This window comes from Pristiophorus japonicus, chromosome 21, assembly GCF_044704955.1.
Source record: "Pristiophorus japonicus isolate sPriJap1 chromosome 21, sPriJap1.hap1, whole genome shotgun sequence".
In the NCBI taxonomy this organism is placed as follows: Eukaryota; Metazoa; Chordata; class Chondrichthyes; family Pristiophoridae; genus Pristiophorus; species Pristiophorus japonicus.
This window is the reverse complement of record NC_091997.1, coordinates 65,490,595-65,502,035: the sequence shown is the minus strand read 5'-3', so window position 1 is coordinate 65,502,035 and position 11,441 is coordinate 65,490,595. Positions and strand designations below refer to the sequence as shown.

The window sequence follows — 11,441 nt, the reverse complement described above, 5'->3', positions numbered from 1 at the left end:
AACTGCCAGTCACAGCTGAAGAAATTAGTAGAGCAACCAAACGTGACCCAGTGATGTCAAAGGTGTATGAGTATATTGCAAATGGATGGCCAAACCAAGTAACAGACAAAGATACACATCCATTCTTCATTCGTAGGAATGAATTATCAGTCGATAAAGATTGTATCATGTGGGGTGCAAGAGTGATTATACCAAATAAATTCAGGTCCAAATTATTAGGAGACCTCCATGACCAGCACCTGGGAATGTGGTTGATCAAGAGTTATGCACGCAGTTATTTATGGTGGCCAGGTCTTGATAAAGATATAGAGTACATCGTGAGTCAGTGTACAACATGTCAATCGGTAAGCAAGCAACCACCACCAGTACCATTACAGCCATGGAAATGGCCTCCCAGGGTGTGGCAAAGGCTACATATTGATTTTGCTGAGTTAGAAGGACAACAATTGTTCATTGTGATTGATAGCCATGGGTTCGAAGTGGGTTGAGGTGTTCCAATGTGGAAAACAAGTAAAACATTGGACATTTTACAAAAATTATTTTCTTCATTTGGCCTCCCTGAAGAAATTGTTTCAGATAATGGACCACAATTTCGTTCAGAAGAATTCGCACAATTCATGAGCAAAAATGGTGTGAAACATACCAAGGTTCTACCATAGCATCCTGCTTCGAATGGTGCAGCAGAGCGCACTGTACAAATTATAAAATGTGCCCTCATAAAACAAATGTTAGATCCAAATCCAAGGAAACGACAGTTGTCATTCGATCACAAATTGGCTAATTTTTTGATTACATATCAAAATACTCCTCATACAACTACTGGTAGAACACCAGCAGAGTTGTTTCTCAAACAACAGCCACGAACCAGATTCTCGTTGTTAAAGCCAAATTTGGCACAGTCCGTAGAAGAGACACAATTAAGACAGAAAGAGAACCATGATAGAGGTAGAGTAAAATAGAGAAGTGTGAAATTAAACCAGAAGGTGAGAGTGAAGAACCATCACCATAAATGGTTAAAGTGGTTACCAGGAAGAATGGTGAAGATATGTGGTCCTCGCACATATTTGGTAAAGATGTTTGATAATGGACAGGTTAGGTTTGTTCATCTTGATCATATTTTACCTACAGACATGGAAGGAGTTGAAGGTGGGAATGATTCAATTATTTCTGACTCATCAGAGAGTTTTGATGCACCAGGAGCAAATCCTAAATCCAATGTACTGGAAACAAATCCAGGAGAGAATCAGAATGAAAGTCTGAGTCCAAGTCAGGAAAACAAAGAGGCTGAAGTTAGAGTGTGTTCAAATGAAAATGAAGAAAATTCCATGGAGGAAAACATTCCTCAGGATGAGCATACAAATTGGCCAGAAATAGCAGCGAACCTGGGGACTGGGAGAAATTTAGAACTCAGCAGAGGAGGACAAAGGGTTTGATTAGGGCAGGGAAAATGGAGTATGAGAAGAAGCTTGCAGGGAACATTAAGACGGATTGCAAAAGTTTCTATAGATATGTAAAGAGAAAAAGGTTAGTAAAGACAAACGTAGGTCCCCTGCAGTCAGAATCAGGGGAAGTCATAACGGGAAACAAAGAAATGGCGGACCAATTGAACAAGTACTTTGGTTCGGTATTCGCTAAGGACACAAACAACCTTCCGGTTATAAAAGGGGTCGGGGGGTCTAGTAAGGAGGAGGAACTGAGGGAAATCCTTATTAGCCGGGAAATTGTGTTGGGGAAATTGATGGGATTGAAGGCCGATAAATCCCCAGGGCCTGATGGACTGCATCCCAGAGTACTTAAGGAGGTGGCCTTGGAAATAGTGGATGCGTTGACAGTCATTTTCCAACATTCCATTGACTCTGGATCAGTTCCTATGGAGTGGAGGGTAGCCAATGTAACCCCACTTTTTAAAAAAGGAGGGAGAGAGAAAACAGGGAATTATAGACCGGTCAGCCTGACATCGGTAGTGGGTAAAATGATGGAATCAATTATTAAGGATGTCATAGCAGTGCATTTGGAAAGAGGTGACATGATAGGTCCAAGTCAGCATGGATTTGTGAAAGGGAAATCATGCTTGACAAATCTTCTGGAATTTTTTGAGGATGTTTCCAGTAGAGTGGATAAGGGAGAACCAGTTGATGTGGTATATTTGGACTTTCAGAAGGCGTTCGACAAGGTCCCACACAAGAGATTGATGTGCAAAGTTAGAGCACATGGGATTGGGGGTAGTGTACTGACATGGATTGAGAACTGGTTGTCAGACAGGAAGCAAAGAGTAGGAGTAAATGGGTACTTTTCAGAATGGCAGGCAGTGACTAGTGGGGTACCGCAAGGTTCTGTGCTGGGGCCCCAGCTGTTTACACTGTACATTAATGATTTAAATGAGGGGATTAAATGTAGTATCTCCAAATTTGCGGATGACACTAAGTTGGGTGGCAGTGTGAGCTGCGAGGAGGATGCTGTGAGGCTCCAGAGCTACTTGGATAGGTTAGGTGAGTGGGCAAATGCATGGCAGATGAAGTATAATGTGGATAAATGTGAGGTTATCCACTTTGGTGGTAAAAACAGAGAGACAGACTATTATCTGAATGGTGACAGATTAGGAAAAGGGGAGGTGCAAAGAGACCTGGGTGTCATGGTACATCAGTCATTGAAGGTTGGCATGCAGGTGCAGCAAACGGTTAAGAAAGCAAATGGCATGTTGGCCTTCATAGCGAGGGGATTTGAGTACAGGGGCAGGGAGGTGTTGCTACAGTTGTACAGGGCCTTGGTGAGGCCACACCTGGAGTATTGTGTACAGTTTTGGTCTCCTAACCTGAGGAAGGACATTCTTGCTATTGAGGGAGTGCAGCGAAGGTTCACCAGACTGATTCCCGGGATGGCGGGACTGACCTATCAAGAAAGACTGGATCAACTGGGCTTGTATTCACTGGAGTTCAGAAGAATGAGAGGGGACCTCATAGAAACATTTAAAATTCTGACGGGGTTAGACAGGTTAGATGCAGGAAGAATGTTCCCAATGTTGGGGAAGTCCAGAACCAGAGGTCACAGTTTAAGGATAAGGGGTAAGCCATTTAGGCCCGAGATGCGGAGGAACTTCTTCACCCAGAGAGTGGTGAACCTGTGGAATTCTCTACCACAGAAAGTTGTTGAGGCCAATTCACTAAATATATTCAAAAAGGAGTTAGATGAGGTCCTTACTACTAGGGGGATCAAGGGGTATGGCGAGAAAGCAGGAATGGGGTACTGAAGTTGAATGTTCAGCCATGAACTCATTGAATGGCGGTGCAGGCTAGAAGGGCCGAATGGCCTACTCCTGCACCTATTTTCTATGTTTCTATGAATGAGTTTAGATTCAACACAATGTTTGGAAGGTTCTGTTCGAGAGCGAAGGTATCCTCTTCGAAACAGAAAACAAGTGGTAAAGTTAAATTTGTAAATAAGGAAAAAAATAAGTTGATATCCTGTGTTATATATAAACATGAAAGTTATGTATGATGTTTGTTATGATGGCTTCTTCATTAAGGAGGGAGAAGTGTAATGTCTGTAAGCTTGTAATGTTTGTAGCTCCACACTGTGGATGTGGACGTATTGTGTACTGCAACTGCAGGGTTAATAATAAACAGAATTAGGCACCTTTCCAGAGACTTCCGAGAGAGCTGCCTGCCATGTTAGGAAGCTGTGTGTGCTGTGCTCTGTGAAGATATCACAGGGAGCTTTACTCTGTATCTAACCCCGTGCTGTACCTGCCCTGGGAGTGTTTGATGGGACAGTGTAGAGGGAGCTTTACTCTGTATCTAACCCCGTGCTGTACCTGCCCTGGGAGTGTTTAATGGGACAGTGTAGAGGGAGTTTTACTCTGTATCTAACCCCGTGCTGTACCTGCCCTGGGAGTGTTTGATGGGACAGTGTAGAGGGAGCTTTACTCTGTATCTAACCCCGTGCTGTACCTGCCCTGGGAGTGTTTAATGGGACAGTGTAGAGGGAGTTTTACTCTGTATCTAACCCCCTGTACCTGCCCTGGGAGTGTTTGATGGGACAGTGTAGAGGGAGCTTTACTCTGCATCTAACCCCGTGCTGTACCTGCCCTGGGAGTGTTTAATGGGACAGTGTAGAGGGAGCTTTACTCTGCATCTTTCGGGAGGTGGGGAGTTTAAGAGGTTTGAGATGCTGGGAAAGAGCGAGTCAGAGGAGAAGAGGGAGCGATGGGTCTTTTCAATATGGCGAGGATGTAGAGTGTGTAGTTCGAGGGAGTTGATGAGGAACAAGAGGAGTGTTGTGAAGAGAACTGGACATAAAACATACAATTATTGGATCTGAGGACAATACGCAAGAGTCTGAAATTGAATCTTTATTTTTTTTCTGGTATTTCTACAAATACAAATATCAATTTTGAAAGCATCAGTGGGGCAAATAATTTAGCCAGCGACTGCACAACATGGTTGCTTTTCTCTGTGCAGGCTTGTGCTGATTGGATGCGAGGGAGGCCGTGCTCGCTGGTTTACCGCCTGCAGCCGCACCTCTTTCGCAACTTGGCGGCAAGTCGCTGCCCAGCGCGGAGAGAATGCGTCCCCGAGCCGAGCTCAGACCTTCTGTCAAGGACATCTGACCCCACCGAGACTCGCAACGTTTCGTGTGTGACAGGGGGAGAGTGTCGGGGGAGGGTAATTTTAACCTCAACGCGTCTGTTGGGAAACTGACGGGATCAACGCAGGTTTGACTCCCTCCTCGTAAAGGATGCAGAAAAGGAGGCCGACAAATGGGACCCAACTCAGAAACTGACAGAGGCTTAGGGGAAACAAAAACTCAGACCCAGGAAGAATTGAAAAATGATCTCGCCTCCCAACACACGACTTGCCCCGAAGAGGGGCAAGGGAAGCCGGCACGAGGACGTGGCCTTCACTGCCCTGAATCCCTGCATCATTTGCAAAGGGCTACAGGCAAGTCGATCATGGAATGCTGCACACCACGGGGAGGCAGGCGGGGAAAAGACCACAGCCCATAGCAACATAAACTGATAATTGGGAGACTGAACTACAAGCCTGTAAATGCCGGAGAGGGTCACGCTACATATATATATATTACTGCTATCAAACTGTACTTTGGGTCCGTGAGCAAGTATCTGCCGGGAGTCAGGAGATGTTTGCCTTGTGTCGGACGCGTGTGTGCTCTGTGCAATGGTCGAGTCTCTGGCCAGACAATACTCTGGCAGTAAACTTATTCACAAGGGCCAGGGCCGGTGGGGGGCAGGAATGAAATCTGATCCAAATGAACTTGGATTTAACCAGCCAATAATATTTTCTTTGGTACAGATAGGTGCACAAGCTTTGCAGAAACCCACCATCCCACTCACAGTCATGAAGGAATTGGCATGGCTGCCAATGAAATGGGGTCAGTTTGGGATTGGGCGTGGGCAGGCCGAGAATGCAACGTTCGGACACCGCGAATCGGCCGAACCCTTCAGTGCGGGCTCAATTTACTGACCATCAGCAACAGTGCCTTGGAATACAGAGCAGGAGCTCCGACAGCAGGGTGCAAAAGGCTTGCGGAAAGGACAGCATTTCTGTACAGAAATAAAAGTCATTGCAAAGGAGCAAAAGTAATTTATATAAAAATAGTAAGAGGTTGTTTTTTAAAAAAAAAATCTTTACGCCTCTTAAGCAGTACACAGACAATTATTGATGCATAAAATACAAAGTCTATGGACGTCCCAGCAATATAATACTACATATATTATTGCACGCTGGTCCAGGGAGCCCTACACTGCCCCGAATGTCCAAAGGTGCCCACTTCTGATTGGTGCAGAGCCGACAGACAGGGAGAGGGTCAGACAATGGCGGCTCCGTCAGTGGTGTCTTGGCGAGTCAGGTGACCCCAGTGTTGGTCCCCGCGGCCCCTCAGGAAGAGCGGGGGAGGGGGGAGGAGGGGGCTGTTCTACTTCCCGTAGAACTTCTTGTTGAGGAGGAAGATGAGCAGGTTGACGTTAACCTTCGCCTTATCGAACAGCTTCATGACCGCGACGCCCTCGTACTGCAGCTGGAGGAGGTCCTGGACAGGGAGAGAACACACAGGGTGAGTGCAACACTGAGAGCCGCCCCCAACCCAGGGCCCGAGGGGCAAACTGATCCCCATGGGCCGACAGTTATCTTTGTTCATGTTCATTACATTCCGTGTATGATTCTGATTCTGAAAACATAAGCCGGTATATTCAACAATGAAAGTATATATTCTGTATCGGGTAGGTATATATTCTGCTTCTGGTAAAGTTGCAATACTAGATTCCTATACATATATGCAAATTTCTCTCAATAACATGTGAAATAAAACAGGCTAGTACATATCCTGTTCTGTATATCGGTACATTAGTGTATATCGGTACATTAGTGTATATCGGTACATTAGTGTATACCGGTACTTCTGTATATCAGTAGTTCTGTATATTGGTACGTTAGTGTATATCGGTACATTAGTGTATATCGGTACATTAGTGTATATCGGTACATTAGTGTATACCGGTACATTAGTGTATACCGGTACTTCTGTATATCGGTATAAACAAGTGAATCTATTTTCCTCGGTCTTGTTTTTCCTCTCTATTGTTGATTCTATTCTGCTTATTTGGGAGGCCTTATATTTTGTTTCCTACATTTGTTGGGTGGGCCTGGGGCTGAAGTCCAATCCGCCCCGTGGTTACTCCGCCCCTGTTTCCGCTGTGAGCTCCCACCAGCCCCTGCCATTAGCTCAGGGTGGCTGCATTGAGGAGATTCAGCCACAATCCCCAACCCGAATCACAACCCAGTGCCTCCTGTGCCGAGCGATGATTGCTGAGCAAAGCATCAAACTCCGCTCAACATAAGAAATAGGAGCAAGAGTCGGCCATTCGGCCCCTCGAGTCTGCTCCGCCATTCAAATACGATCATGGCTGATCTGATCATGGACTCAGCTCCCCATAACCCTTTACCGTTCAGAAATCTGTCTATCTCCACCTGAAATATATTCAATGACCCAGCCCCCACAGCTCTCTGGGGGGGGGGGGGTCCCTTCATGGTCAAACAGCCCATTCCAGTGCTCACACTCTCTGGCCTCTCTCATTGGGTGAGGCGCTGGAGGGTGACCGGTGCCCAGGGAACTGACCCCAGCGAGAGTCAGCGCTTTGAGGACAGGAGGGAGCCAGAGGAGCCTGCAAAACAAGCACTCTGCTCCCAGCTCCGACACGGCAAGCGAGCCCCAGGTGGGCCGAGGAAACGCCGCAAGGACACTCTCAAAGCCTCCTTGACAAAGTGCAACATCCCCACCGACACCTGGGAATCCCTGGCCCCAGGCCGCTCAGAGGGGGAGGAAGTGCATCCGGGAAGGCCCCGAACACCTCGAGTCTCTTCACCAGGAGCACGCGGAGGCCAAGCGCAAACAGCGGAAGGAGCGTACGACAAACCAAACCCCCCCACCCACCCGTCCCTCCAACCACCGTCTGCCCCAGACACCGCCTGTGACACAGACTGTGGGTCCCGCATTGGGCTCATCAGTCGCCTGAGAACCGGTGATAGTGTGGGAGCAAGTCATCCTCGACTCCGAGGGACTGCCTCAGAACAGCCTCCATTTATACAGCTCTGTTAATGTCGTCTAACGTCGCAAGGCGTTTCACAGGAGCGTTAATCGGACAAAAACTGACACCGAGCTACATAAAGAACACTTGGTCAAAGAGGGAGGCTTTAAGGAGCGTCTCGAAGGACTGGAGAGAGGTTTAGGGAGTGAATCTCAGAGCTTGGGGCCCAGGCAGCTGAATGCACCGGTGTGGTGGAGTGATTCTAAATGGCAATGCACCAGAAGCCAGAATTGGAGGAGCGCAGAGATCTCGGGGGGCGGTCGGTAACTTTGTCGCTAAGCCGCGCGACGGTCTGGAGGTCCCGCGCCGGCCGCAGAAACCGCGCAATGCGCCAAGATTTGAACGGGCCGCGTGGCCAGTTAAAGGGACAGCGCACGGAACAAAAATGAGGAGAAACATTGGTTGGTGGTGGGGGGGGGGGGCTACAGGAGGTTGGAGAGAGAGGGAGGGGCGAGGCCACAAAGGGATGTGACTGCCAGGAGGAGAATGTTAAATTGGAGCCGGTGCTCAGCTGGGAGCCTGTGAACAATAAGATGCAGGTAGAGCCCTGGTAACCAGGTGAAAGCAGGGCGGGTTGCAGACAGTTATACCTGATAGTGGAGCATGAAGGAATCCATTTGGACGCCCATAAACTTCGCCTTCACCTCAAAGTCACCCACCTCCTCCGTCGGACAGATGTCAAAGATAACATTTTTAAACCTGCAAACAAGAGATACGTTTCATTAAACAACTGGACAGGCAGCCAGAACCAACCGCGTGTGAGTGGGGGAGGGTACCTTCTGACAGATTGGCTCAGCGGCCAGCTCTCCTGCCCCCCTCCGGGTCAGAAGTCGTGTGTTCAGGCCCCGCTCGCTCTATGATCTGGGTTCCTCTGCAGTGCTGAGGGAGTGCTGCACTGCCAGAGGCGCCGTCCTATCGGCAAGGGCCTGAACCGAGGCCCGGCCTGCCTGTTCTGGTGGATGTTAAAAGATCCTGTCTCAAACAGCAGCACCAAAGACCATCGCTTTGTCAATCATCTCCTCTGGTGTTTTGGGGTCTTGCTACGGGCAAATTGCCTGCCACCGGGGTGGTAGAAATCTGGATCTCTCTCCCTCAAATGGCCGTGGATGCTGGGGGGGGGGGGTCAACTGAAGCTTTCCAGGCTGAACGATATAATTTCTGTTGGGTAAGGGTATCATGGGACGTGGAGCATAGGCTGGGAAGTGATTTACAGATCAGCCACGGTCTCACGGAATGGCGGAACAGGCTCGAGGGGCCGAATGGCCTCCTGTTCCGATGTTTGCCTGCATAACAGGGACTTCAAAGTAGTCCTCTGGTTGTAGAGTACTAAGGATGTGATGAGCTGCTATATAAATGCACATTCTTTCTTTGAGGAATATGAGATAGTTTGCAGGGCAGAGAAGCTAAACCCAAGAACAGGGCAAAAAAGAAAAAGATTTGCATTTATATAGCGCCTTTCACGACTACCGGATGTCCCAAAGCGCTTTTCAGCCAATGAAATACTTTTGAAGTACTGTTGTATTGTGGGAAATGCGGCAGCCAATTTGCGCACAGCAAGCTTCCAAAAGCAGCAATGTGATAATGACCCGATAATCTGCCTTTCCGAGGAACCTTGCGTAATTGTGTAAATTTGGGGAGATTTGAGGGGAAATTTCTTCACCCAGAGGGCGGTGGGGGTCTGGAACTCGCTGCCTGAAAGGGTGGTAGAGGCAGAAACCCTCCCCACATTTAAAAAATACTTGGATGTGCACTTGAAGTGCCATAACCGACAGGGCTATGGACCGAGAGCGGGAAAGTGGGATTAGGCCGGATAGCTCTCTGTCGGCCGGTGTGGACGCGAGTGGCCGGAATGCCCTCCTTCCGTGCTGTAAATTTCTATGTTCCAAACGCCGCCACTCACTGGTTGCTGTTGAGGTCCTCGATTTCCAGCAGGACTCCCTTCTCGTGAAGCCTCGCCGCGGTGTACCGCTGGGATACCTGCTTGCTTTTCTTTGCTTTAACATCTCCTGGCTTCTTCGAAACCCTAGAAACAGCAGCAAAGCCCAGAGAGGGTGAGAGTTAACCTCTCAGTGTACAAAGCACAAGTCTACACGTTCGACATGTTCCTAAAGCCCAGGCCCCCGGCCCCCGGCCCTGAGCAGGCCGAACACAAGCAGGAGCCAAGATCTCTCTCCGATTTATTCTGGGCTTGTCCCAGATTTTCTCCCAAATTGGCCTGGATTTTTAATATTGGTTTTCACCTCTTCCCAGATCATCGCGTGGTTTTGGGAGGGATGGGCAGTGGATATATTGTCATACAATGTTCTCCTCAGAGCAGAGAAGGCGAAGGGAGATTTAATAAAGGTGTTCAAAATTACAAAAGGTTTTGATAATAAACAACTAGAGTTTCCAGAGAACCAGACGGGGAGATTTTTAATGTGATCGGGAACACGCTGCCTGAAAGGGCGCTGGGAGCAGATTCAATCGTAACTTTCAAACCAGGAATTGGATAAATACTTGAAAAGGAGAAATGTGTCGGGCTGTGGGGAGAGCGCGGGGAGTGGGACTGATGGGATCGCTCTCTCACAAAGCTGACACAGGCTCGATGGGCAGAATGGCCTCTTCCTGTGCGAAGAGATCCGAGCATTCTGCTCGGTCTCAGCCTGTGGTGGCCCGGGAGTGGGGAAATGGGGTACGTACTTTCCCTTGGAGGCCAGGTTGTCCATGCAGGTCTTGATGTACTGGTTGTAATAGTCGATCTGCTCCTCGAAGAAGGCGGTTTTGGAGATCAGTCCGCTGTAGGTTTGCTGCAGTCGTATCAGCTCAGCCTTTCGCCTCTGCCGGTATCGTCGCTGATTCCGGATATCCTGCGGGCCGGGAAATGGGAGGGAGAGAAACATGGGAATTTAGTTCAACATGGAGAGAGAGAGACGGGGAGAGAGAGAGAGACGGGGAGAGAGAGAGAGAGAGAGACGGGAGAGAGAGAGAGAGAGAGACGGGGAGAGAGAGAGAGAGAGAGACGGGAGAGAGAGAGAGACGGGAGAGAGAGAGAGAGACGGGAGAGAGAGAGACGGGAGAGAGAGAGAGACGGGGGAGAGAGAGAGAGAGAGAGACGGGAGAGAGAGAGAGAGAGACGGGAGAGAGAGAGAGAGAGAGACGGGAGAGAGAGAGAGAGACGGGGGAGAGAGAGAGAGAGAGAGACGGGAGAGAGAGAGAGAGAGAGACGGGAGAGAGAGAGAGAGAGAGACGGGAGAGAGAGAGAGAGACGGGGAGAGAGAGAGAGAGACGGGGAGAGAGAGAGACGGGGAGAGAGAGAGAGACGGGAGAGAGAGAGACGGGGAGAGAGAGACGGGGAGAGAGAGAGAGAGAGAGAGAGAGAGAGAGACGGGGAGCGAGAGAGAGAGAGAGAGAGACGGGGAGAGAGAGAGACGGGGAGAGAGAGAGAGACGGGGAGAGAGAGAGAGACGGGGAGAGAGAGACGGGGGAGAGAGAGAGACGAGAGAGAGAGAGAGAGAGACGGGAGAGAGAGAGAGAGACGGGAGAGAGAGAGAGAGACGGAGAGAGAGAGAGAGACGGAGAGAGAGAGAGAGACGGGAGAGAGAGAGAGAGACGGGAGAGAGAGAGAGAGAGACGGGAGAGAGAGAGACGGAGGAGAGAGAGAGAGAGACGGGGAGAGAGGGAGAGAGAAAGAGAGAGAGAGAGACGGGGAGAGAGAGAGAGAGAGAGAGAGAGAGACGGGGAGCGAGAGAGAGAGAGAGAGACGGGGAGAGAGAGAGAGAGACGGGAGAGAGAGAGACGGGGAGAGAGAGAGAGAGACGGGGAGAGAGAGAGAGAGAGAGAGACGGGGAGCGAGAGAGAGAGA

The 11,441-nt window shown here is 49.2% G+C and overlaps 1 protein-coding gene across 1 annotated transcript; it reads right to left on the bottom strand.

Annotated features, from left to right (window-relative positions):
• Positions 1-4,323: 4,323 nt before the first annotated feature.
• LOC139233694 (ras GTPase-activating-like protein IQGAP1) lies at positions 4,324-10,442 on the bottom strand. The gene is made up of 4 exons (XM_070864103.1): positions 10,280-10,442; positions 9,501-9,623; positions 8,191-8,299; positions 4,324-6,045 (listed from the first exon to the last, which is right to left on the bottom strand). Exons 1-4 carry the CDS (start codon positions 10,303-10,305, stop codon positions 5,932-5,934), a joined length of 372 nt encoding a protein of 123 aa, XP_070720204.1. The 5' UTR covers positions 10,306-10,442; the 3' UTR covers positions 4,324-5,931.
• Positions 10,443-11,441: the final 999 nt, after the last annotated feature.

Bases quoted from the DNA above. Each gene is read 5' to 3' on its own strand.
- LOC139233694 (XM_070864103.1), bottom strand. From the start codon at position 10,305: ATGGACAACCTGGCCTCCAAGGGAAA. The intron at 9,624-10,279 runs GTACGTACCCCA...TGCTGTTTCTAG, and splicing joins AACCTGGCCTCCAAGGGAAA to GGTTTCGAAGAAGCCAGGAG. The intron at 8,300-9,500 runs GTGAGTGGCGGC...TCTTGTTTGCAG, and splicing joins GAGGACCTCAACAGCAACCA to GTTTAAAAATGTTATCTTTG.